Here is a 25,047-nt window from a genome sequence, read left to right on the forward strand (position 1 = left end):
AAACAATTTTATTCAAGATCCTAGGCCAAAAACATCTCTTTAATTCTCCTCTGGCTCCTCTCTACTTTCACGCTCCTTCCAGAACCCCGAGAAGTGTCCAACTCTACAAACCCCATCATAAAATCTATGAGGTGTTCTTATCTTCCATGCATACTCCAGCCTATCGTCATAAAAGGGCCTTGCAAAACTGTAGTTCCACATCTCAGGCGCATAGAAAACTCCTAAATCGGAACTCAGAACAAATCCCATCTCACTCCATCCGCAATCATTCCTCCTCATCACGCTGATCTTGTTGCCTATCAGTATTGCTATCCCACTCACTATCTTGTATCTCTCAAACAAAGTATCCACAACTGCTAAGTCATCTCCATTTATCACTACTCCCATAACATTGGCATCAGGAATAAACAATGAGGAATGGACCTCAGATAGTGATGAAAATTGGGGGATTAATCCAAAGCAGATGGGATTCTCCTCAATCACCAGCCCAAAGACTAATGTATGAGGATCTATCGTCTCTATAAACTCTTCGACCAGATTCAACGGAATCCTTAGAACTTCTCCCATATCCACGCTATCATCCACAGACCCGTAAGATCCTCTCATTACCATCTCAGAAGTCCACCTTGACAGCTCTCCACTTCTGACCATCTCATCTAACCTCGTGTATCTCTTTCTCCATCCTTCATTTCCCATGAAAGATATGTTCCCATGTCCCTTGAACGATTGCTTGCTTTTGACCTCTACATCTATGACCCTTTCATCTCCTTCTCCCCCCTCGCTCACCTGGAACCCAAACACTATATCTCTTACCTCGTTTTGGGATAGGCTCGAGGGCTTTATCTCATGGATCCTACAGTACCTGTCAACTATGAGATCCTTCAATTGAATCTCTTTCTTTATCCATTCCTTATCGCTGACCTCAGGCCACACACTGTCAATCCCGAGATCCCTAACCCTTGCTTCGTCAACATCAATCCCATGCATCACCAAAAGAACCCTACAGAAGTTTGTGAATCGGCTTGTTTCTTTCCATCCTTCGTACAAATTAATGCTTCGGACACTCTTCTCCATCCTAACCTCCTTGATCCTTGCCACATTCGAAAACAGCGGTATCGACGAGCATGTCTTCATAGATATAGACGGATGGTCTATAACAAAATTCTCCATTGCATTCACCATGCTCTCAGACACAACAACATCTCTTTTGTTAAGCTCCTCCCCCATCAAAAATATGTCCTTGGCTGCTAGTAACCTTATCTGCCTAATCTTCTTGCCCTCTCCATGGTAACTCTTAAAGTACAAATTCCCAGTATGCGGATCAAACACAAACAGCATCTTCTCTTTCCTGAGCAGTGCACTGGTGTCAACAAGGATCCCAGAGTTGAACAGGTCTCCACTGTCGTTAACAGTCTCAATATCCGAAGTATACAGTTGAAGTGCCTTCCTAAGCCTCTCTCGAAGCACATGGAGCATAGCATTTCCTGCTATAATCTTCTCCATGGAACTACTCAGCACAGCCTTCAGCTCTCCATTTAGACTTCCGTAGCTACTCCATGTGTTATAACATAAATCAAGCACAACTACAAACCCATTCGGGACAGGATATCGAGTCTGCGGGTCCACAAGGCTTTCAGCATACCTTGTCTTTGCATACTTATGAGGGTCCCTCTTATCATAGTCTCCCCATCGTAGCTGGACATCAATCCAAAGTCCATCACATTTTACTCCAGACCCATCAACTTCTTCAGAAATAGATGCTGCAGAGTATACGTAGAAGTCTCCAGATAAAAGTATATCTGCACAGCTGCTTCCAAACCTGTAGCTCTTCTTCCCATGAACCTCCAGCCTCTTAACATCGCAATGCTTTTTGAAAACATCACACAAGTCCTTAACAATACTCTCGTATATCCTCTTCCACAAATGGTTCCGGAAAATCTGAATAAACGAAACCTTCAGCGTAGGCAGCTTGCCATGCATCAATATCCCCGTTTGATCCAGTTGGACTTGGTATCCAACATACACATTTCCTCTATTGATAGTCGGCGACCACCACAGAATGAATCTTCTATTGGGAACCTGACTCAGCCCCATCCTCTGTGCGTTTGTCAACCTTTTGTTTCCTTCAACGCTCATATCTTCCCAGAACACCTTGCTGAAGCTTCTGAAATACGTCGCTCCAAACAATGTGTGACTCAATATCCCCTCAGCCCCTCCAAGACCTTTCAGACAATCCGCTCCATACCTATCCATGCTCCATAGCTTCCCATCATGCTTTGTGTCTGTAAACCAGAACCAGTCGGGCTTGCCCCAATGCCTCCTAAACATGCTTACCAACCTAAACCCACGGTCATAAAGTAGCCATTTGCTTCTCTGAAGAAGTGTACTCATTCGCGGAATTCCCTTCTCAGGCTCGATCTTTCCATTTCGACCATACTCCATCCATACCCTCTTCGACTCAGAAAGCTCGTAATCCCATCTGTCAATATAATCCATAATCACAGGCAATGGCACGTCCTTCTCCCCCGAAGGGTCATTCAGGTCTTCGAGAAAATCCTTTGCCCCTCCAACACTTAGCATCCCAAGTCCCCCCATCTCCTTTGGAGCATAAAACATAACAGGAGGAAACCTCACAGGCATCTTCGAGTTGATCCCTTTCTTTACAATATTCTGGATCTGCCCTTCTGCCTTTCGAAGCCTTTCAACCAGCCCCTTCGTGTCATCAATGCATTCTCTGTAATACCCCACAAATGCAAGAATCTGTGTGTTCCATCTTGTTGCCACCTTGAGAAAGGTTGCAGATCCACTGGTTTTCACAATGTGCGATATGTTGCTCTCAAACATCCCTATTCCCTCCTCATTCACAGCCAGGTTCGCATACATCCCATTATCTAACCTCCATGAGCCTCTTTCGTGGATTCTATCAGATGAGATAAGTACATCAATCCCAGCCATCGAAAATCTGATGCGTGGAAATGAGTTGCATCCTCTGAATCTGATCCTTCCCAAGGACGGTAATAGCCTCGTTGCAACCTCCGCATGTATACATCTTTCCAAAGCCTTATGCCTTCCCCTCTCTTCGTTTCCGAAGAACGGGGCATCCTCCTCATCATCAAGGCCTCCAGATAGATCGTCAAAGTAGTTCCTTTGCCCTTCCATGATCTTTTCCATCCCCGAGCTTCCAGCCCCATAGTCCTCAAGCAAGGCATCTTCTTCCTCTTTTCTCAGATTGAATAAAATGTAAATATCATTCATGTGTCTAAAATACATCTTTATGCTGCTCCTTTCATCCATGAAGACATCCTCTCCTAGTACACACAAGTCAATGATAAACGAATAGAACTTGTATACAAATGCTGAAAGCTGGAATCCCTCGATAAACCCAATGTGGTTTGTATACGCCATGTCCTTATAAAACACCCGGCAGTTGTTCCTGCTGATGATGTAATCCGCCAGAGTAGCATCCAGAACAAGCTTCAATAGTTTCGAAAGAAGATTGTTGTCCACAAGCCTCATAATCCTCTCATATCTTCCCTCATAAAGTATGAATCGTTCAGTCTCACTAGGCTTGAACGAAGACACCTTTTCACAGAAGTCCATAAGTGCCTTTATGTCTATCTCATCTCCAGGCTTGATGAATTCAGGAAACATGTTGAGTCTGTCAGACTCGTAGAACAAGTATGCACAGAGAAACGCATCCACAAGTCTTTCCATGTATGAGACATCATAACACTCAACACCTCCATCCCCATACCTCCTCAGAACAACTCCAACTTCCTTGAATGACCTTTGTGTGAGAAGCGATTTCTTTATCCTGAAAATGGTGCTTGCAGAATCCTCTAAAGCTTTGTCAAAAAACTCAGACTCCTCCGGCGTTGCATTTTTCTTGAGCCTATCCACAGCGATACTTAAGAATCTTTCCTCGTTCCTCTCGGGAAATGTTATCTTTCCTATCCCCTTGCTCCTGAAGTACTCCGCTGAGAACCTGTAAATAGCTACAGCCTCAGAAGGACTAAGAAATGGATGCCTTAGATACTCCATCTGCTCCGCCATCCTCTCCTTCATGTAAAGTCTTGTAATCTTTCCAAGCTGCTTCTTCTCCTCTTTTTTGTTCTTTTTCTCCATGTTGGTGGCATTTCCAATGTACCACTCAGACTTCAGATCAATATACTTATCTATTATCCCCTGTAACTCAAAAAGCTGCTTCTGATGCTTGACACCCACCTCCTTTCCCATCGTCTCTAACTCAGATACAAACTTGTCTGAAAATGTAACCAGGCCTCGCGAGAACGATATGGATGCATTCCCCTCACTCCTCCTTATCACATCAACCGTAGACCTAACCCTTTCCAAATCTACAGGTGTCCCATCAAAAGTCTCCTCCATACCTTTCTTTTCAAGTGACCTAGGCATATCCCTTTTTGCGCCTAGCTCCATAATATGCTCATGCACAATATGGTAAGGCACATTTGCTTTCCAACATCTCCATGCCTCACCAAAGTGCTGGAGCAGTCTCCTTATCTGCCCGTGATGGAGAATCGGCGAAACCTCTTCCATAATCTGTCTTTTCAGCGCAACATCGTATCCACTTTCACTTCTCTGCTTAGATAGAGGCTTTGGATTGTACTCTCTTCCCTCAGATATCCTTGTAACTAATCCAGAGATGTATCTTCCGAGCAGAGGAATGTGCCCTCTGAACATAAAGCACCACGTTCTCCATTGCTCTCCCCACACCTCAATCCCTGCATAGTTAGAAAGCCTCTTCCATGACTTGCACTGCTTGATCTGTTTCATAAGCTTGTATTTATACCGATACATCCCAGTAATAACCCCAACATTATTAAGTACATGGTCCACATTCCCCATCAGCTCGTAGCAATCTATATTTCCTTGCCTGAACAGAACATGGATATCTACAAGATGCTTGACAAACTTGAGCATCTCCCTTGTTAAATGGTAGGACGTCCCAACCCTCGACTTCTTTCTCTCCTTTGTTGTCAGCTGCCTGATGGGCTTCAGATTGAAATTCCAATCGAGAATAAGATAGCTGAGCTTTTTTCTTCTCAAGATCTCGCTAAGCATTCTGTGTCCCTGATACACCAACTGGAGCCCTGCCTCAACCCAATCTATCTCCGTCCTCTGGAAGTATCTTGTATTCTTTAACTCTTTAAGAATACGCGATGGTGGACTCCTCCTTCCCCTCTTCTCTATGTTCCTTGTGTAGTTTCTAAGGAGATTCCTAACCCTGGGCCCGTCTAGCCGCTCCTGAAAGCAGTGTCCCTTTAGCAATGGAATATCCACAGGGTGTTTTTCCCTTAGCTTTGCCTTATTCTCCTTAGCCTCTCCACCAAGGAAGCCTCTAAGCCCCAGATAAGCCCTCTCTAAAACCTGTATCCTTGTGCTCTTGTTGTAGAGATAGGGATAGGCTATTCTTTCACACCCCGCCTCTCTCTCCATCACACACACTCCAGAGCTACTTTCTACGACATAGGGCCCATCCTCAAGCTGCATCCCTACATGCCTACTTATCAAGAATGCCTTGCAGTTGAACATATATCTCTCCTCCATATCCTCAAAAACACTCGGACATTCCTCCTTCTTTTCATCTTTAATGGCAGCCGGAATAGGAAGCCCCATTATGCTCCCATAGTCCACCACAGGATCATCGTCGTCAAACACAGGATACCTTAGGATACGCACAAATCCTCTCCTCTTCGCCTCCTCAGAAAACCTTTTGCTTGCATAGCTCCATCTAGCTCTGTGCCTCTCCACATCCACCCTTCTCTTCTCAGTCACAAAAGTAATCAGCCCAGAAACATGGTATAGGACATCCACATATCTGACAGACTCCCACGGCATGGGCATCGACTTCATGAGGTTGTGGAGGGCATACGGCATATACCTCATTGCACCCATAAAAGAAGGATGCATGTCTCTTGAAACCTTTATTATTCTTCTGAGATGTTCTGGCGGCATCCTCTCCTTCCTAACGCTAGGCGGCATGGTGGGGCAAATCTCTCATGGCCAAATACTCTTTTCCAAAAGGTCTCCAGATTTTGAATTAAGATCTTGGCTTCCCTCAGAGAAAAGGTATGAAAACCAGAACACAGTCAACATCGACAGAGAAGCTTGTTGTCTCCAAAGCAATAGACATGTACGGTTCCTCTGACGAGGCTTCTGTAACAAGGTATATCACAGCAATGTATGGATACATTCACCCAAACAGATGGAAGGAGATCTACCAGGAGGTGCTTGAAACATACAAAGAGTGTGGATATTCATCTCCTGTTGATTTCTGTGAGGATCTGAGGTTTGGCGTTGCAAGAAAGCTTTATGCGGAAAAGATGGCGTTGAGGAATAGGCTTCTGGAGGGAGAGGATGTGGAGTGTCCAGACCAGCATGCAGGCCATAACTGGAACATTGGGTGCATTGAGAAGATAGATGAGATTTCCAAGACGACTGAAGACGCTCTAGATAACAGGCAGCTGTATCCCTCTGCTGACTCACGAATCATAAGGCAGCACATAGAGGCCATGAGCAAATGGCAAAATCGAGCTCGGGAAAGCCAGAATGGTGCCAGCAGGATGATGGAGTCCAAGAAGAGGTATCACATTGCAGTGGATAAGGAAAAAAGAAGGTTTTACAGCAGAATGACGGACGAGGAAAAGGAGCTCGACGACTTCCTAGACAAAGTAGAGGAAGAGCATTACAACACAGGACAGAGCGGGATCGGTCCAAACAGGCTGAGGGGAAAGTATCCTGCTCTGAAGGCCTCCTTGGCGGACAATGCTTTCACAGGATGTAGAGACGCAGGCAGGATAGGCACACCCCTGGAAAGCCAATACGGAGCAACAGTTAGCAGAATTGCAGGAAACATGATGCATGAGGGCAATGGAGAGACATGGAGGAGAGACCTCAGGATCATCGTCCAATACCACATGAAAAGAACAGGAATGATCAATGAGCTAGAAAAGGTAAATACGCTCATAGATAGCAGTAGCATGACACACATACTGATGAACGTCTTGATGCTCCTCCAGGAAATGATTGATAGGCCAAGGAATGAGGAGTTGGTGCCAGAGTACATATCCTTTAAGAAAGATCTCCTCATGTTTGGCAACTACTATAGAAAATGAATGGATTGTATTCTAGACAGGCTAGCTCCGGCAGATTAAAAATCCCTAAAAGCATAACTTTTTATTCAAGATCATCTGACGATGGTGTCCACTATGGCTCTTCGCCGAGCTTCCAGATCTTGATCTCCACTGAGGTCAAACACACTTTCGATCACCGTCATCTCCACATTGGTAGTCTTCGCACCGGCAATGCACATCCAATCATTCGCAACAACACCACCCCCAATGCACGAGCTCCCTCCATTGACCGTCCCTGCAATCACGTTCACCTCAAGAAGCTCACTAAGCTCCTTTTGGCACTCCTGGCTGGTGAAGGGATGGACTAGCATCCCTTGGTTGTTCAATGCTCCAAAGGTTCCAACAAGTGGCTCATGCCCTATGTTATGCCTGTATACAGGAACCTGCAGGACATCTTTGATGAGATCCTCAGACTCCCCATCGAGGTCTGCATGTATAATTGCAACATGGTCATTGCAAAGAATCACATTTCCTAAAGCATTAAGTCTCTCTTCAATTCGCCTTACCACGACATTCTCCGGCAAGGTGTTTCTTATATGCATGATCTCTTGGTCTGTTATCGTGTGTGGAACAAGCAGTCCGTGCTTGTTTCCTCTGCACTGCGACCCGACGCTCCGGATGCTGTTAATGGTTGTCTCAACAATTGGAATCGAAACGTTCTCCTGGAGGAACTTGAGCATGTTGTTCGACTGGCTCCTTCCAACAACACAGTATGTGTTCGTGAGTGCCATGTATGCACCTATCTCAGAGCTGCCTTCGAAGTCTATTCTGTACGACATGGGCCTGTGAGAATTTTTCATTTTCCGCAGAAGGAGAGCTACTCATCCAGATATCATCCCGTTCGCAGGACTTCCCTGCCCCCTCATCCCTCAGATATGCTTTTGATGTTGTTGCATCTGATGGAAACCTCTCCAACCTCCATACTTGCTTCTCCATCCTTCTCAATGCATTTGTCAAGAAGTATATTGAAATAGTTGTCTGACATGACAAGAACGCCTTCGTAGGACTGCCCCCACTTCAGGGAAACAACAACGCTCTTGCCCTTCATCCTCTGGAGGAACTGCTTTGGATTCTCCTTTGGAGGCTTCTCGGTGCAGGCCTCGTCCATCTTGCAGGGTGCATCGAGGATTCGAATAAACATCCGGGACAAAGTCTTGCTAAGTTCATTTGTTAGACAGCTTTCCATAGAACATTTAATTGAGAAGCGTTAGATTCGGGATCCCTTCTTCGGTGCAAACATGGCCTTTGTTGTATGCAGCTTGGCAAGCCCTATAATGACATACATGATCGGAATTGCAAACATGATGTATAGCCCATTCCGGATCCTCTTGGCCTCAGCAATGTTGTTTTCCTGAATTGTTTTCAACCGTGTGTTCGTTCTGTACAGGGACATAAGCTTCGCTTCCAGGTCGAGAAACAGATTCTTGATCGCCAGATTGTCATTGTCAACATCTCCAGACGACATGACATCCGTGTAAATGCTTATCGAGGCCTTCTCGGCTCCATCATTGTAGACCTCGATCTTGTAGGCCCCTGGCGTTGTGTATCTTGAGTCAACGCTCTCCACAAGCTCCTCTCCAACCTCGCTGTCCTCGTCCATCTCTCCAGGTTTGACTATCTTGTAGTACACAGGCATCTCGGAGTATTGATTCAGCTGGATGGTGAGCTCCACATCCTTACTGTCAAGAACAGCCCAGTATATCTCTTTGGCTCCTGGCCTCAATATCTTTTGAATCCTCGAGCACATTGCAAGCGAAATAACACAAAGGAATAGCATGGGTTAGCCTCTAAATCTTCCTTTTGTTTAAATTGTTATTCCTAGTTGACTAAAACAAAACACCCCATGGGATCAGGTGCAAGCACAATCCCTAGCAATCTAGAGGAAGATGCCAGGCAGTTCTCTCACTTCCCCTCAAAAGATATTCAAGAATGGTCTTCCTCGTTCAAGTCAGAGTATCCAGATGGCTGCATGACACCGGACGATCTGGAAACAATCTTCAGGAACTTCTTCCCCTTTGGCTCGCCCACAAACTTCTCAAGAAGGCTTTTCGAAACAATCAACATAAGCCAGACTGCAGCTATTGACTTCCACGAGCTGTTGATAGCATACAGCATCTTGGTCAAGGGAAGCGACCATGAGAAGTTGCGCTGGATATTCAGATTCTATGACAAGGACAATGATGGCGTTGTCTCAAAAAAGGAGATGGCAGAAGTCATCCAGTATCTTGCAGATATGACATCGCACACCCTTGACGTCTCCATAGACTCAGAGGGAATAGTCGATGAGATATTTGCCTCCATCGACGCCACAAAGAGCTTCCTTACCTTTGAGGACTTCAAGACACTCTCCGTGAGGAACGAAAAACTATTTAAAATGCTAGTTCCATTCTCTAGTTAACAAAGTAAGTAATAAATAATCACTAAAATACTATACCAGTGCAATGTGCTTTAATGTAATCATTTCGTTTTGACCCTTTTGAAATCCTTCGAGTCATCATAGAAGTCCGGCTTCACCTCGTATTTGAGCTTCTTGCTCACCTTCTTCTCACAGTTGCTTCTTGCTTCCAGATCCTTGATTCTCCTCTCGATCTTCTCCCTCATCTTCACCCCAATCGCATTCGTCCTCTCCTCTCCATAGGAATCAATCCTGGCTGCTATTGCAATCTTCGAAGCCAAGCTCCTAGCTATCTTCCCTTTGTTCTGAGAGCTCACCTGCCCCAAGAGAGAGCATCCATAGATAATGCCGTACTTCGGAGTACTCGTCTTTGACTTCAGAGCCTGGAATAAGGCCTTCTCAGCCCCCATCATCTGTATCGAAGACCCAGGCATCCTTGCTAGGCTCGACAGCGACCCTGCCTTACTTATCATCTTTGCCGCAATCACTTCCCCAACCAATGACGTCATGTTCGGTGCTAACCCCTCCATCTTCACCCGGATGTACTCCACTAGCTCGTCTCTAAACTCAAAGCTTCGAAGAACGCTTCTTGCATCCTCTAGTATGTTTAGAACATCAGACTCATCCATCGCAACACCCATGCTCTTCTCTCCTAGCGAGATAATCTTCTCGCTCTTGTCTCCGGCAATCTCTCTAAGAGCCTTCCTCTTTTCCTCGTCAATGCTTCCCTTCCTTCCAATCGCAACAACAAGCTTAAGATACTCTCTGTTGTTATCCGTAACAGAAGATAGCTCCGGAAAGTGGAATCCGTACCACTCCTTGAGTCTCATGCAGTGGAGATTTATGTCCTTGTCCATGTCCTCCAGAAGAGATACAGACTGAATCACCATTGTGTCGATCTTCTCAGGCACGAGATTGATCTTCTCCATGGAAATCTTGTGTGCCAGACACAGGATCCTCTCAGAATACTCGGCCCAGCTTATCCCGAAATACTCGTGCACATTGGACTTTATCGACCTCTGGGCATCATCGTGAGAGCACACAACCTTTCTTGAAAACCTCCTCTCCTGTGGCTCCACAAGCTTTTGGTCGCTCACAACCAAGGTCTCTTTACATTTGTCCTCCACAAGCCCCATGAAGTTTTCCAGACTGCGAGGAATCTCCCCTCTGAGAAGTAACGACGATGACTCTACTGCCTCGTCAATGCTCTCAAACCTGTATGCCCCAATAACTTGTGCCTCTTCAGACCTGTCCATCTTGTCGAGAAGTATGTATCCAACAACAGTCTCCACCAAGTAGATCATAAATAGCGGTCGAAAAAAATAGAAAAAATAGATCCATCCTCGTCAAGCCTAGAAGGCCTTGTCCTGTCCACACGAACCGCCTGGTGGCTTAACATCCTCGGGCGGCATGTCGATCTTCTCCACACAGACATCCCCCTTCTTGATCTTCACCCCATACTTCAGGCTTTCGAGAGTGTTGACCCGAAGGCATCCATGCCCTCCAATCTTCTTGAACTCTAAAACCCCGTTGTAATTTGGGCAGAAGCGGCTGAATATGTTTGAATCAAACTCGGCAACTATGTCGAAATACAGGCTGAGGTTTGTGCCTGGCATCATAAACCCAGGAATGGAAACCATGCATATGTGGCCATTGGCCCTGGCAAGCCTTCTAAGCTCAAAAAGAAACGCTATTATCTCTTTCTCCCCACATCCTGAAAGCTTCCAGACAGGCGACCCAAGCGAGAACACCGCCATCCTTAGCTCCTTCTCTTCCCTTGCCATGCTTAGGATGCTTTCAAGTGTTGCCTTCTCTCCAGAAAGTAGAATTCCTTCAAACCTCTTTTTTCTTGAAAGATTGAACTTGAAGGCAGGTTTTCCAAGAGACAGCTTCGAGTATCTCCAGGCTATCACCATCCTGCCTTCGTTTTCTTGTTCCGTAGATGATCCTGTGCCATACACCTCCACATCTCCGCTTTCCTTCATCACTGCCATCGTGCTTTCTTGACCATCAATGCCTTCTGAAAGAAAAACCTTCAGTATTGTCGAGTGAACCCGAGAGTTTTCGTCTTCTAGTAGGAGAATGGATGTTCCTCTTGTGAGGCATTCCCCAAGTATTGCATCTAGTCCATAAATCCCTGTCGACAGCCTTCCCTGCTCTCTGTGGCCTGGGCTTCTCACAAACGACTTCATGCAAGGGCATTTCATTGGATTAATCCATCCACCCAAGCTCTCCACCCGTCCATCTATATTTCCTAGGATGCTTTCAATCCTTGATGTGCGGAATACTTCTTTCTGAAGAGGGGAATCCTGTGCGTGAGGAAATGGCTTTGCTTGTGAGGAACAGAGGAGGAGACCACCATGGGATGGTGCATGTAAACGGTTCTGTGGCAATCGCCTCGGTGCTTTCAATAAGAGAGTTTGTTAAACAGCCTGTGATTGGAGATGGGTATGTGCTTCTTTACAACGGAGAGGTCTACAATGGACAGCCAAGCGACACTCTATTTATCAAGAATGTAGTCGACAGCATTTTGAACAGTGGAGCAGGTCTCTGTACTGAGAGGATAGTGGACAGAATTTACGAAGAAATCAACAGATATGAAAATGAGATGGCTGTGATATTGATGATAGAAGACTACGTGTACTTTTTCAAAGATGACATAGGAAGAAGAAGCCTTGGATATGGGCTGGACCCATTCTATGTTTCTTCTGTATGGTATTCCGAGGAGATAAGTCCGATGCTAATATATTCGTACAACAGGACGACAAAAGAGTTGAATGAATGGCCCAAGAGTAGCAGGATTGTTAGGAGATACATGTCCATGGGAGGTGTGATACTAGAGTACCTCAACAACGAAAAGTACATGAAGAAATACCAATACTTAAAAAAGCATCTGGCACCGGATTGTGGAGAAGAAGGCAAAGAAGACCTTAATAACATCGACGATGTTATCAACGAGTTCAGCAAGGCCTTCAAGAGATCCATAGAAAGAAGAACCACTAGGGGGAACATCTGCATATTTTTCAGTGGGGGCGTGGACTCAATGCTTGTGGCGGTATTCCTGCACTATTCCACAGACCCTCATCAAAAGATATACTTGATAAACACATCGTTTGGGCCATCGTGGGATAGAGATGCAGGGAGAAGAGGATTCGAAAGCCTTTGCTCGAGATTCAAGGAAAGAACCTTCATCTTTGTTCCGAACGACGTCAAGATGGAGGAGGTTAGAGCATCTAAGGAGCACATACGCAAGCTGATCCACCCGAAGAGCGGACACATGGACTTCAACATAGGTGCGACGCTGTTTTTCACAGCAAGAGAGTCAAGAAAGTACAGCAAGATTGGGTACCTTGGGTCAGGGGCAGACGAGATGTTCGGAGGGTACCACAGATACAGGGGAAGCAGGTTTAGAGAAGACATGCTCTTCGACCTTTTTACCATCTCGCATCACAACATTTGTAGAGACGACAGGGTTATTTCCGACAATCAGGTCGAGTGCAGGTTTCCCTTTCTGGATTCTGAAATGGTGGAGTATTCCTTGAGAATCGGAAGAGACATCCTTATGATGAACGGAGACAAGAAGTTTGTCATAAGAGAGGTTTTAAGGAGAGAAGGACTCGGGTGCGTGTCGGAAGTTCCAAAGAAGGCAATGCAGTATGGAAGCGGGATATTCAAAATGGAAGGAAAAATATGACTGTGCTAGAAGATGTAATCAGAAGTTTATTCTAGGGAATGGCCTCAGTGGGTGCTTCTCAATATGAGCCTTGCCTCTTTGTCAAGTCTGAATCCATTGTTCTTGAACAGGTCGCATAAATAGAAGTTGGAGGGGACCGAAAACCCAAAGGAAGAGATTCGACGCTCAAACTCGTCCACAGACACTGATTGAGAGCGGAACGCCTTCATCTTTTCATTAAACATCTCCTTCAAAAGGAAGACTAGGACATCGGTGTTGCTTCTATTGAAATACTTTACAAACTTCTTCCTCAGGCTCTTGGACATGGAGTATTTCTGAGCACCCATGAAAGAGTCAAGAACAACAGAAATGGCCTCATCAATGTCCTCAGCAGAAACAATCGAGCTAAGCCTCATCTTTGCAAATGCTTCGCTGATCCGGACAATGCTTTCCACGTGCCGGACAGTCACAGGAAGTCCTGAAGGCAAGCTTTCCTTCCGAAGCTCGGTGTACAAGCTTGAAATCTTCTCTATGTCAACGTCATTGAAGGCAGGCATGACATTGGTCCTTGCATACAGTATGTACTTCCTCAGTAGATCCTGGCTCATCATCATCCTCTTTGCATCAAACCCATTAGGTTTCTCCCTTCCACATCCGCCGTGCGAGTCTATGATGAACCTTGCTGTTTTCTCGTCCTCCCCTGCATCTATGCTATCCTTTGTAACACAAAGAATGTCAAACCTCGATATGATTGGGTCGCTGAGGTTCACATTCTGTGAGAACGTTAGAGACCCATTGTACCTCCCTCTTATTGGATTTGCTGCTGCTATCACACTGCACCTTGCATGAAGCGTCGCAACAATCCCTGCCTTCGATATCGAGATTGACTGCTGCTCCATCGCCTCGTGGATACTGGTTCTGTCGTGCTCATTCATTTTGTCAAACTCGTCGATAAGACACACACCCTTATCAGCCAGTACCAATGCTCCTCCCTCAAGAGTCCATTCCTTCACAACAGGATCCTTTCGAACAGATGCAGTAAGCCCCACGCTCGAGGCCCCCTGCCCCGTTGCCAGGACAGCCCGGTGGGACGTGTTTTCCACGTACCTGAGAAATTGGGACTTGGCCATTCCAGGATCTCCCAAGAGAAGGACATTTATATCCCCCCGGATCCTATGGCTTGTGCTTTCCTTGGCAACTCCACCAAGCATCGCCAGGGCTATGGCCCTCTTCACCTCTGAATGCCCATACACAGAAGGTGCTATCGAATTTATCACTATTCTTTTGATCTCCGGATGCCTTCCGATCTTCTTGATCTCTCTGATGTCATCGTCAGTCATCTCGATCTTGCCAGCCCTTTTGCTAATCGAACTGGCCTCAATCACTGTGAAGAACACAGGAAATCCATTCTTGATGTTCAGAGATACATTGAAGTTGTTCTTGTACACCCCAATAACCTCCACCTCCTCCCCAGGCTTCGCACAATCAATTAGGTCATAAAACAGCAGCACCTCTTTTGACCTGGGAAGAGATCCAGCCGGGATACTTCCAGGAATCTCTTGGATCGTTAGCTTCTGGAAGTCCTTATAGATGGTCTCCGTCGTGTTGACTGTAAAAGGCCCTTTCGACTGGCATTCAAAGCAATGTGTGGGCTTGAACGAAGATGCCACAAACGGTCCGAAGACAGACTTGCATTTAAGGCAACTGAACTTCACAATGGAGTAAAGCGGAAACACTCCGCTTCTTCTTGTAACAACGCCGCTAACCTTCACTAGCTTTCCAAGATGGCTATTCCTTAGCGACCGAATGGTATCGCAAACAGGGAGGTCAATGATCCTTGCATGCACCTTGGGCTTTATCATATGGTAGTTGGGAAACTGCATCCTTACCACGTCAGACAAAGCCTTATCCATCACCTCAATCGTCATCTCTGCATGCTGATTGAGAAGCTTAATCAGGTCCATAGACTCCTCCTCAATGTCCAGATAGCTTACTTCTATGCTCTCAAGATTCTCAGAACACATTTTCCGAATCTTCGCAACATACTTCTTGCTCTTAAACTCGTTAAAAAAACAAATGAACTTTTTAACCAACTTGACTCTGAAGAAGTCCTGTTCAAAGAAGTCCTTGGTCACCTCCGACGCCTTGAATATGTCCTCTGCATCGTATTCGTCCTCAGGCATGATCCCGGCCCTCGTCCTACTTTCCTCAGACCTTATGCTCCCCGCTTCCTGCCCTATGAGGTCCTCAATATCAGAATGCTCAACAGCCTCACTTTCCTCAAACACCCTCTCGGATTCATACAAATCCTCCCTGATCTCGTCCATATCCTCGCTCCCAATCTCGTTCGTAACGCTCATTCCAACGTCCGTCTCCTCTTCGGATATATTCTCGTCCTCCTCAAGCCTTCTTTTCGCCATAAAGGGGAGCCATGGAAACAAAGATATCACAAAAACACCAGAGTATTTTATTATGGCTATCCGCAAAAATCACTCTTCTTTCTTAATCAGCAATCCATTTGCATACTCCTTTAGGTGAAGAATAGCATCCTCTTCCCCAACCTCAGACATGATGAACTCGCTGCAAAACCCCATAATGTAGACATACCCAGACTCCATATCCATTCCCGTAGCCTTTACCATGAGAAGGTCAAATATGCTTCCATACACATCCTCTATTCTGTATTTCTCTATTCTTTTCTGCCCAAGAATCCCCTCAGAAAGATTCATCCTGTCCTTTAATCTCCTATCATTCGCCAGAAATGAGTTCCCCACATCCTCAAGCTGCTTGTTTACAAATCCCACAGTCTCTCGGAGCTTTGCCATCTCCTTGACCAAAGCCGGAGGATCCTGAATGCATCTTGTGCAGGGATCGACAAGGACACGCGTTAGGTCAATCGGCTCTGTTGTGTAATAGTACAAATACCTTACATTATCAAACATCCTTCTCTGCACCTCCTGGTCCACCCTGTCTACAAGTATGGCTATCCCCTTGATAAGAACCAGAGTAGACTCAAGGTAGAACCTTTCGTCGTAGAACTCTTTGCCACAGAAGGCGTGCAGCAACTCCTCAACCTCAGGAAAATTCAGATCTGAAGACCCTTCAGAAAGGGCCCTCTTAAGAACTAGATCGAGAAACATAGGCTCAAACCTTTCGTAGTACGAAATGTCCTCTAGATACACCTTCACAGGAACGCCTCTCTGCTTCTCGTAAACATCCACATATCCCTTTATAAACTCTACGGGGTCCGCAAACTCCTTCATAACCCCCTCTTGCTCGTCTAGGCTAAGCTTCATAACAGATGGGTCATCCGAAGAAACATTTATGCTCTCTCCATCCGCCTGCTCGTTAAAAATATTTTCGATGTAGAGCCTTTAATGGAGAAAGAGAACAGTGCAAATGGAACGGAGGCCCTGGGGGCGGGCCACGACTCTGCTGCCTACAGCCCCTTCAAGGCTTCTGAGGATGGATGCTGCCCCTTCGACGTATTTACCCCCGAGACACTAACAAGCAGGCTCAAGGAGCATGAGGACTGCACAGAAGAGATCATCAAGCTCATCAGGTCCATCCATGTAAGCCAGAGCAAGATGAAAAAACTGTGCAAGGTTTTCAACTCCGTGTCCAACTACAGCACTGGCTCAATAGTAGAGCTCACAAGGAGTGGAAATAGAATGTTGAGGTATGTCTCGACATATCTTATGCTCGACAAAATAAAGCAGTGGGTTATGGAAGGAAGGGGATTTGAGGTTGTGGAGACCATGTATGATGAGGTCTTTCTTGTTAGATTCCGGGACGTGGACTTCAACATAAGGAGCATCTGTGTAGAATTTATGTGTGAGTGGGTTGTTTCTGCGCCTGAGATATTCAACTTTCCCTGCTATTTGAAGTATATTGGATGGTCTCTTAGTGACAAAAATGACAATGTTAGGAGAAAAGGCATTGGGTCTTGCATCAAGCTTGTGCGGAGGAAGGTTGATATCCAAGCATTTGTGTCCCGCTTCAAGAGCAGAATGCTTGAGCTGTCGTTGTACGACAGAAACCTTGGGCTGAGGGGGGATGGAAAGGCGCTGTGCATGAGCCTGTATGCCAATGGAATGCTTTCTAAAGACGACGTGTATAAAGTGTTGGGATCGATAGACGAAAGGGACAAGAGGTTGATGGTAGAAAGCGTCATCAGGAAGATACTTGCAAGAGAAGGGCAGAACGACAAGTGCCTGTTGGATAATCACGAGGGCTTGCACGAGCTTCTTTCGAACACGTCTTTGTCTCTGTGCACCTATATTCCCCACAGCGATGAAGATGTCGAAGGATTCATAGACTTCATACTAGACTTCTTGAAGACAAAAAGCTCTTGTTGCCAATCTAGAGTGCTGTGCTACTTAAGGATTCTCGGGGTTCTTTCTATTGGCGTGGTTGACCTCAGGAAGTATCACAGTATCCTTGAAACGGTCAAAGACAGTAAGGAAAACATAGCAGAGGCCATGGCATCGATTTCAAGACTTAGCCCCGAGGTGTTTAAGAGGCAGCCCGATGTTACTTGCAGGCTTTTTGAAGTGATGAAGGAGCTTGCGGGACATCACAGGTGCGAGCAGATGTTTTCCATCCTTGTATGCCTTCTGAAGAAGCTTGAAAGCGACTTTCCGGCCTCTGTCTATCCGATTGTTGAGTCTTTCAGATCTTCCAGCATAGAGTTTATCCGATGCATGATCAAGTCGTTTGATATATCTGAGGATGTTAGGAAGGAGCACTCAACGGAGATCAAGTGCTATGCTGCACTATGGAGGATAATTGCAAACGATTATGAGAAGGTCAACGAATATGAGCTTAAGGATGTTGCTAATCCCGAGGTTCTTTGCGACTTCTTGATTTTCTTCAAGGAGAAGTGTGTAGAGTTCGGGGTAGTTGGGCGAGAGGTCGAAAGAGCTTCTGAACAGGGAGAATGCTTCAAGGTGATGTACGACAAACTGTCCATCCTTATGAACTCTGAGGCTGAGAGTGTCTTTATTGATTCAAAGTCGTGTATTTCTCTTTTCAAGCTTGTTGACGAGGGCCTTCTTGTCGACCACACCCACATTATATTCAGAAGGTGTGAGGAGAGGCTAATCTCCGAGTTTCTGAACAAAAGCAAGTCGAAAATGAATCTGGTCTCTGGATACTTCAAGTATCTTATGGATGTGGAAGAAAGGAGCATAGACAAGAGGATTGGAAGGCTGATAGGCTCGAGGTGCAGTATGGCGAAAAGAGGAGTCGACACGGAAAAGATTGTTTTCAAGGGCATGAAGGGAATTATTGAGCAAAAGAGGGTGTTTCTGTATGATGCCGTTCTCGTGTACTTTGTTTCCTCACTAACAACGAACGAGTGCATAATCCTAGAGCAGGGATTGGAGAAGTCGAAGCTCAAAACATCTCTGCTTAGAAGGATCAGGGATGGCTAGAAGGCCCAAGATATAATGCGGTCTCTGAAGCATGAACGATGAATGGATGGAGAGTTTTCAAGTACTCAAGAAGAATGGAGAGGGAAGGCGATGAAAAGTCATTCTGTGGACTTGATTTGGGAATGGTGTGCCAAGTAATACTTCATTCACAGCCGGATAGCCAGGGAGTCAAAAGGGAGAAATGGCTTCATGTGTTCACGGAGGGGAGCAAGACACTGGAACTGCTCTTGCTACCATCTATGCTAGAGGTGAGGCTCTATGTTGTTTCTGCAGCCAGGCAAGAACTGGTGATATTAGAAAGGATAAATCTCGACAGCAGGTGGGACATCCGAGCCTGTGTGAATAAGCGAGTGCTTAGATGCACATGTGAAGAAAGAAGATTTCAGGTTGTCTTCTTCAACGAGGAAGAAATAGAGGCCTTTGGAGCCAAGGCTTGGCGTTTTCCAGAACCTCATGTCTTGAATATGGAGAAGCCTGTGGCTGAAGGGCTTATAGAGGTTTCTGAGAGCAGGGAGAATACAAAAACGGCATCTAAGCACAAAGATAAGGAAGAGATTATTGAAGAGTTTTTATCGTTGCTATTTGGAACTTCAGAATGACTAATCAATAAATGCTATATTCTCCTTGTGGAACCTTACAGAGTCCAAGCATGCAAAGAACCCAATGAGGTTTTTTCTCTGATGGATTCTTGGGTATATGAAGCTTCTTTTATACTCTTCTCTGTCACTGTCGCTGACGTCTATGTCCTCTGTGGATCCGTCTCCTCTTCTCAGCTTGTGGAACACAGGCTTGTCAAGGAGGAGATACTCTGATGGGCCCTTTGGAACATGAACATTCTGCTTGTTGAACGCTATGCTGAACTTCTGGTCTACAGAGTTTCTGGAATACTTGCATAGCAGCACTGCAAAAAGCACCATTTTTCTGATTTGATGGAGTAGGAAGCTCTGTCCTGTGATTGATATCCTTACGTACTCGACATCCTCGCTTACATATGGATCTGTGATTGTGATCGACTTGATGTATCTCTTGGTGCCCTTTTCGTTGTTGAGCTTGGTGAAGTTATGGAAGTCCTTGGTTCCTATGTACTTTTGGAGAATGGACTCAAAGGCCTTGATGTCATCTGGGGAGGATCTATATCCAGTCACACTTTCCACCACATCCTCAGGATAATCTCTCTTTATTCCTCCAGCCCTATGCTCCCCATCCTTTTGCTTCAGTGCCTCTGCCTCCTCACTGAAATTGCCCTCTGTGAGGAAGAACGTTGGAACGACATACTCGTAGGTCCTTGAAATTGCTTGCTTGGAGGGGACAGTGCTTTTTGTAAGCTTCACAATGTCATACAGGTGGATTCCTTCTTGTGAAAGGAGTGTTCTGAGCCTGGAAACCAGCTCTGGCGTGATGCAGACCTCTATCTTCACTGAGATGAGGTTGAATGCGGCGTGGACACCTTTGTCCGTCCTTGAAGATGACTTGATGTGTATCTTCTTCGGGTCTTCTGCATTTCTTTCGCTGATGGCGCCCACACTGAGAAGACAGTCCACCACCTTCTTCTCAATCGTGTCCAACTCCTTGTTAAACTGAAGCCCGTGGTATCCGCTTCCGTCGTAGCCCACCAGTAGTCCTGCTCTAATCTTCATGGGGAGAAAAGAAGATGAAATTTTGAGCCCTATGCCAACTCTTGTAGCAGAGAAGCAAAGAATACAGGGGCAGCTCCAAATGGAATTTGGTGACGATCAGTTTGAGAGGATCCTATTTGACTTTGGGCTGGAATTGGACGGTGTCATGGAGGAGGAAGGGAAGACTATGTACAAGATAGATATTCCGGCAAACCGATATGATCTTCTTTGTACGGAAGGGCTTTGCTATGCACTGAAGGCGTTTCTCTCGATAGAGAAGTATGAGGACATAAAGATTGAGGAGGGGGAGATTGTTGTCCATAAGGCCGGTGGAGAGGAGAGGCCCCACATAGCCTGTGCGGTTGTCAGGGGAGTGGATCTTCTATCTGAGGGTGCTTACAAAAGCTTCATTGATTATCAAGACAAGCTTCATCTGACTATTGGGAGGAACAGAACGATAGTATCAATGGGGACACATGACCTCGATAAAATAGAGGCGCCTGTATTCTACAAGAGTGAGGTTCCCGACAAGATTGTATTCAAGCCTTTGAATGCAGACGAAGAAATGAGTGCCCGGGAACTGACCTCGTACTTCCCTCCTGGAAGCAAAATCGGGAAGTACATGAAACTCATTGAGAAGAATGAAAGGTACCCTTACTTCTCGGACTCCAACGGGACTGTCATGTCGTTGCCTCCTGTGATAAACTCCGATGCAACCAAGATAAGCCCTGAAACCAAGAATATATTTATTGATATAACAGGGACCGACTTCCATAAGGTTAATACGGCACTAAAGCTATTGCTAGGATGCTTCCGAGGAAAGAGGATAGAAAGCGTTGTGGTCATGGACGGGGATAAGAGGACTAGGACGCCTGTAATGCATAATCATTCGTACACAGTTAAGCTGGGGGAGATTAACAAGAATCTTGGACTGGACATATCGCTGGAGGTTGCAAAGACCTATATGGAGAGGATGATGCACCGTGCAAGTATGGTTGACCAAGACACCCTTAATGTTAAGGTTCACGACATTAGGTCGGACGTTATTCACAAATGTGATTTGATAGAAGACTTGGCCATTGCCCATGGATTCAACAACTTCAGAAGGGAACTGCCCTCTGTTGTTACGGTGGGGTCAGAGGTTCCCTTGAATAAGTTTTCTGATAAGCTTCGAGCAGAGCTCTCCATTATGGGCTTTGACGAGGCTCTGACTCTGACTCTTTTATCGCATGAGGAAAATATGATTGACGGAGACAAGGCAGTTGTCCTTATGAACCCAAAGTCTGTAGGCTATGAAGTGTGCAGGACGTCTCTTATTCCAGGGCTAATGAAGACGATTGCCTCGAACCTACACATGAAGCTTCCCTTCAAGCTGTTTGAGGTTTCTGATGTTGTCCTCCTGGACAAGGAGAACAAATGTGGGGCCAGGAACTCAAGGAGACTTGCAGTCGTGTACTCTGGGCACACACCATGCCTTGAGGAGATTCAGGGATCCCTTTCTCTCCTCCTGGAAAAGTGCGGGATCCAACTCTCATACAGCCCTTACGACGATCCCATCAGATACATCAAGAACCAAAGCGCACTGGTGATCGCAGGGAACACAACCATTGGGTCAATAGGAGTATGCAACCCAGAAATATGCAGGGCCTTCAAGGTTCCATACGCAGCATCATTCCTTGAAGTGGATGTTGAAAAGTTATTTTCTGTTTATACAGAAACGAATTAAAAGGGTTAAACTATGTTGTCAGTATAAAAAAGTTTAAGGATCTAGATATAAAGGGAATTGGCAAAAACTATGTCTCTCTTGATCTTTGATATCCCCAATGCAAACATGTTCTCGAGCTCGGTGTTGCCTATGACCCTGGCTGCACTGCTCAATTGCCTAAGCAGCTCCTCAAGTCTTTTGAACGTCCTAATGATGCTTCCTTCAAATATGTTCGTCTTGCTGCAGATGTTAACAAATGTGTGTCCGCACACCCACATCCGAACAACATCCATCAGCTCATAGGAGAACCTTTTGAGATACGCTGCAGGGTCCACGTCAAGAGAACATGACTTCAAGACATTACAGACCTTCTCTACAGAAGAAGACAACAGTTTGTAGTACAGCTTGTTTTCGTCACTCAAGACAAAGTTGTCAGAGTCCCATTCCTCAAACACAATGCAAGACAGCAGCGGAACAAAGTGCTCTACCGGAATTCCCGCAAAGTCTCCATTGAATATCATTTCTGTCAGGACAAGCTCGTCTCCAGACGAAATCTCGCATGCCATTCTTCCCTTGATGAGCACATCAGTATCGTTGCAGTACTCCAGCCTCTTCAGAACTTCGATCATTTTCTTGCACTCCTTCATATGGTAGATCTCCTTGAGGCTGTTGAGCTCAAAGAGCTTGTCCATGTATTTTTGCTTCAGCATCTCATTCATGAAGTATGACCTTGCCTCCCCCATCTCGCCGTTCATGTTTGTATCCAAGCATCCTTGGGATTTAGGGCTCTCTCTGTGCTTCTTCCCATTCTCTGGAACCTGGATCATAACAGAGTCTTCTCCAATCAACTCTTTGCTGCATGAGGCCAGGCATCCCATAGATGTCTTTCCACATATCATACAGAAGTCAAAGCTCCATTTCGGGTCTATAGATAGTATCTCATCCTCTATCTCTCTTATCTCCTTGTCTAGGCTGTCTTCAATCGTAATCTTCTCAAAGTTTCGAGTAAACACCCTTATATCCAGCTTTACTCTGTTGGCATACACACAGTCGATGTAGTGCAAAGGAAACCCACACATATAAACACCCTCGTCAGTCCCAACCATGCAAAGAACCTTCTCTTGGACTTTGCTGACTATTGCATTTCGTATTGTAATGGATGGCCCATTCCTGGGTACAAACAGATCAATAACCCTTCCCTTCTTCAGGTACTTGCTGAATTCCTCCGACAGCCTCTTATTTCTTTCCACCCTCTTCTGCTCTCTCCTTCCATACAGAGACGCAATCCTGTTGGGGCAAATGCTCTCCAGCTGCCTGTGCATCAAGTGCAGAGTCTCCTCCTCTGCGAGGGCCTTCTTATATGACTGGAAGTGGTGGAAGCTTCTGCTGATCAGATACAGGGGGTCAAGGCCTTCAACCCTCATGAGGTTCAGCAGCATGTTGTATGTCAGGCGAAATGCACTTACAAGATTGTCCGATGACGAGGAAAAGAGCTTTCCAACCTCCTTGTAGGTAATTGGCTCGGAAACTATGCTTATTACAACCCCCATGCTGTCTATCCCCCTTCTTCCAGCCCTTCCGCTCATCTGGATGTACTCTCCAGGACTTACCAACCTCATGGATTCTCCGTCGAACTTCTTCAGTGCAGTAAACACTACGGACTTCGCCGGCATGTTGAGTCCAATCGAGAAGGTCTCGGTTGCAAAGAGCACCTTCAGTAGCCCCTCCTGGAACAGAATCTCGACAACCTCCTTGATAATGGGAAGAAGCCCTGAGTGGTGTATCCCAATCCCCCTCATGAGAAGAGGAAGAATGTTCTGGATGATCGGAATCTCCCTGTCCTCTTTCCTAAGAGACATGATGGCATTGGTAAATATCGTCTCTACCATCTTTGCTTCCGAATCCCTTAGATAGCTCTTGTCCAGCTTCATTGCAAACTTTTCACAGTCCTTTCTTCTGAACGAAAACACGACAACGGGAAGAGACGCATCCTCTATTGCCTCGCTCACCTCCCGGGGCCCAACAACCCTCTTCTGGATGGATCTCATTGCAGATAGAAAGTTCGACTTGTGGAACTTGGTGTCTTTGATCTTGTACAGCCTATTGCTACGGAAGTAGTGGACAAGGGGCGTCACCCTCTTCTCGGTGTACACAACATGAACAACCTGGCTTTGAATGTGGCATATCCATTCTGCAAACTCTAGTGCATTTGGAATCGTTGCACTGAGAAACACCATCCTGACATGCCTTGGGAGTAGTATGATGGTCTCCTCCCACACAACTCCTCTTTCCTTGTCTCTCATGTAGTGGATCTCGTCAAAGATGATCCAGTGGATCTCACGGACAACCTCTCCTCCTCTGTAGAGCATGTTCCTAAGGATCTCCGTCGTCATGACAAGACATGTTGCTGCCGGATTGATGGTGACGTCTCCTGTCATCAGGCCAACATCTCCAAACTCCGAAAGAAGCTCTCTATACTTCTGGTTGGATAGCGCCTTAATTGGAGACGTATACACAACCCTCTGCTTGTTTTTCAATGACATTGCAATGGCGTATTCCGCGACAACTGTCTTTCCAGAGCTTGTGTGGGCACTCACAAGAACACTCTCGTCTCTTTCAAGGCTGCACACAGAAATCTTCTGGAAGTCGTCTAGCTCAAACAGATAGCTTTTTGCAGACGGCGCAGCAAACTCTTTTGGCAGAGGAGTGTAGGCAGCATCAACAGGGACCACAGCCTCGTGACGCGTTCCATTCCTTTCCATCCTATCGACCACCATGGTTCTTTTCTCCAGTCTCTCGGGTGTGGCGATGCTCTGCGGCTGCAGGCTTTCGCTAAGGATATCGAAGTATTTGTCGTCGATCATTTAGGGTGGATGCCATGGAAGTATTAGAAGTCTTTGCTGCATGATTGGAGAATTCTGTCATGGCCACAAAATCAAAATGGGACCTGGGGGACTCGAACCCCCGCACGTTACCGTATTCGATCTTGAGTCGAACGCCTTAGACCACTCGGCCAAAGTCCCTCAGTTTCTCTATCCCCACGGGTCACGTCAGATGCGCTTGGGTAAA

At 45.9% G+C, this 25,047-nt stretch overlaps 16 protein-coding genes and 1 non-coding gene across 17 annotated transcripts; 6 read left to right on the forward strand and 11 right to left on the reverse strand.

Annotated features, from left to right (window-relative positions):
- Positions 1 to 39: 39 nt before the first annotated feature.
- Positions 40 to 6,003, reverse strand: EHEL_040670 (U5 snRNP spliceosome subunit; the record flags this gene model as incomplete). Its single annotated transcript, XM_003887050.1, has 1 exon — positions 40 to 6,003. One exon carries the CDS (start codon positions 6,001 to 6,003, stop codon positions 40 to 42), a length of 5,964 nt encoding a protein of 1,987 aa, XP_003887099.1.
- An 89-nt stretch (positions 6,004 to 6,092) lies between these two features.
- EHEL_040680 (uncharacterized protein) lies at positions 6,093 to 7,136 on the forward strand (the record flags this gene model as incomplete). Its single annotated transcript, XM_003887051.1, has 1 exon — positions 6,093 to 7,136. The coding sequence occupies one exon, from the start codon at positions 6,093 to 6,095 to the stop codon at positions 7,134 to 7,136; it is 1,044 nt and encodes a 347-aa protein (XP_003887100.1).
- A 71-nt stretch (positions 7,137 to 7,207) lies between these two features.
- Positions 7,208 to 7,933, reverse strand: EHEL_040690 (translation initiation factor 6; the record flags this gene model as incomplete). The annotated part of the gene is made up of 1 exon (XM_003887052.1): positions 7,208 to 7,933. The coding sequence occupies one exon, from the start codon at positions 7,931 to 7,933 to the stop codon at positions 7,208 to 7,210; it is 726 nt and encodes a 241-aa protein (XP_003887101.1).
- An 83-nt stretch (positions 7,934 to 8,016) lies between these two features.
- EHEL_040700 (Sm-like ribonucleoprotein) lies at positions 8,017 to 8,262 on the reverse strand (the record flags this gene model as incomplete). Its single annotated transcript, XM_003887053.1, has 1 exon — positions 8,017 to 8,262. One exon carries the CDS (start codon positions 8,260 to 8,262, stop codon positions 8,017 to 8,019), a length of 246 nt encoding a protein of 81 aa, XP_003887102.1.
- A 99-nt stretch (positions 8,263 to 8,361) lies between these two features.
- Positions 8,362 to 8,931, reverse strand: EHEL_040710 (uncharacterized protein; the record flags this gene model as incomplete). The annotated part of the gene is made up of 1 exon (XM_003887054.1): positions 8,362 to 8,931. One exon carries the CDS (start codon positions 8,929 to 8,931, stop codon positions 8,362 to 8,364), a length of 570 nt encoding a protein of 189 aa, XP_003887103.1.
- Positions 8,932 to 8,997: 66 nt separating this feature from the next.
- Positions 8,998 to 9,552, forward strand: EHEL_040720 (Ca2+-binding protein; the record flags this gene model as incomplete). Its single annotated transcript, XM_003887055.1, has 1 exon — positions 8,998 to 9,552. The coding sequence occupies one exon, from the start codon at positions 8,998 to 9,000 to the stop codon at positions 9,550 to 9,552; it is 555 nt and encodes a 184-aa protein (XP_003887104.1).
- Positions 9,553 to 9,611: 59 nt separating this feature from the next.
- Positions 9,612 to 10,853, reverse strand: EHEL_040730 (Nop56p-like protein; the record flags this gene model as incomplete). Its single annotated transcript, XM_003887056.1, has 1 exon — positions 9,612 to 10,853. One exon carries the CDS (start codon positions 10,851 to 10,853, stop codon positions 9,612 to 9,614), a length of 1,242 nt encoding a protein of 413 aa, XP_003887105.1.
- A 48-nt stretch (positions 10,854 to 10,901) lies between these two features.
- EHEL_040740 (uncharacterized protein) lies at positions 10,902 to 11,741 on the reverse strand (the record flags this gene model as incomplete). Its single annotated transcript, XM_003887057.1, has 1 exon — positions 10,902 to 11,741. The coding sequence occupies one exon, from the start codon at positions 11,739 to 11,741 to the stop codon at positions 10,902 to 10,904; it is 840 nt and encodes a 279-aa protein (XP_003887106.1).
- Positions 11,742 to 11,824: 83 nt separating this feature from the next.
- On the forward strand, positions 11,825 to 13,243 carry EHEL_040750 (asparagine synthase; the record flags this gene model as incomplete). Its single annotated transcript, XM_003887058.1, has 1 exon — positions 11,825 to 13,243. One exon carries the CDS (start codon positions 11,825 to 11,827, stop codon positions 13,241 to 13,243), a length of 1,419 nt encoding a protein of 472 aa, XP_003887107.1.
- A 44-nt stretch (positions 13,244 to 13,287) lies between these two features.
- Positions 13,288 to 15,642, reverse strand: EHEL_040760 (minichromosome maintenance protein; the record flags this gene model as incomplete). The annotated part of the gene is made up of 1 exon (XM_003887059.1): positions 13,288 to 15,642. One exon carries the CDS (start codon positions 15,640 to 15,642, stop codon positions 13,288 to 13,290), a length of 2,355 nt encoding a protein of 784 aa, XP_003887108.1.
- Positions 15,643 to 15,711: 69 nt separating this feature from the next.
- Positions 15,712 to 16,518, reverse strand: EHEL_040770 (uncharacterized protein; the record flags this gene model as incomplete). Its single annotated transcript, XM_003887060.1, has 1 exon — positions 15,712 to 16,518. One exon carries the CDS (start codon positions 16,516 to 16,518, stop codon positions 15,712 to 15,714), a length of 807 nt encoding a protein of 268 aa, XP_003887109.1.
- Positions 16,519 to 16,599: 81 nt separating this feature from the next.
- EHEL_040780 (cohesin) lies at positions 16,600 to 18,657 on the forward strand (the record flags this gene model as incomplete). The annotated part of the gene is made up of 1 exon (XM_003887061.1): positions 16,600 to 18,657. The coding sequence occupies one exon, from the start codon at positions 16,600 to 16,602 to the stop codon at positions 18,655 to 18,657; it is 2,058 nt and encodes a 685-aa protein (XP_003887110.1).
- A 38-nt stretch (positions 18,658 to 18,695) lies between these two features.
- EHEL_040790 (uncharacterized protein) lies at positions 18,696 to 19,256 on the forward strand (the record flags this gene model as incomplete). Its single annotated transcript, XM_003887062.1, has 1 exon — positions 18,696 to 19,256. The coding sequence occupies one exon, from the start codon at positions 18,696 to 18,698 to the stop codon at positions 19,254 to 19,256; it is 561 nt and encodes a 186-aa protein (XP_003887111.1).
- EHEL_040800 (pseudouridine synthase) lies at positions 19,257 to 20,294 on the reverse strand (the record flags this gene model as incomplete). The annotated part of the gene is made up of 1 exon (XM_003887063.1): positions 19,257 to 20,294. One exon carries the CDS (start codon positions 20,292 to 20,294, stop codon positions 19,257 to 19,259), a length of 1,038 nt encoding a protein of 345 aa, XP_003887112.1.
- A 31-nt stretch (positions 20,295 to 20,325) lies between these two features.
- On the forward strand, positions 20,326 to 21,999 carry EHEL_040810 (phenylalanyl-tRNA synthetase subunit beta; the record flags this gene model as incomplete). The annotated part of the gene is made up of 1 exon (XM_003887064.1): positions 20,326 to 21,999. The coding sequence occupies one exon, from the start codon at positions 20,326 to 20,328 to the stop codon at positions 21,997 to 21,999; it is 1,674 nt and encodes a 557-aa protein (XP_003887113.1).
- A 41-nt stretch (positions 22,000 to 22,040) lies between these two features.
- On the reverse strand, positions 22,041 to 24,842 carry EHEL_040820 (superfamily II RNA helicase; the record flags this gene model as incomplete). The annotated part of the gene is made up of 1 exon (XM_003887065.1): positions 22,041 to 24,842. One exon carries the CDS (start codon positions 24,840 to 24,842, stop codon positions 22,041 to 22,043), a length of 2,802 nt encoding a protein of 933 aa, XP_003887114.1.
- Positions 24,843 to 24,919: 77 nt separating this feature from the next.
- On the reverse strand, positions 24,920 to 25,001 carry EHEL_040830. The gene has a single exon. It is a non-coding gene; the product is annotated as a tRNA-Leu (tRNA).
- Positions 25,002 to 25,047: the final 46 nt, after the last annotated feature.

This window comes from Encephalitozoon hellem, chromosome IV, assembly GCF_000277815.2.
Source record: "Encephalitozoon hellem ATCC 50504 chromosome IV, complete sequence".
Classification (NCBI taxonomy): Eukaryota; Fungi; Microsporidia; family Unikaryonidae; genus Encephalitozoon; species Encephalitozoon hellem.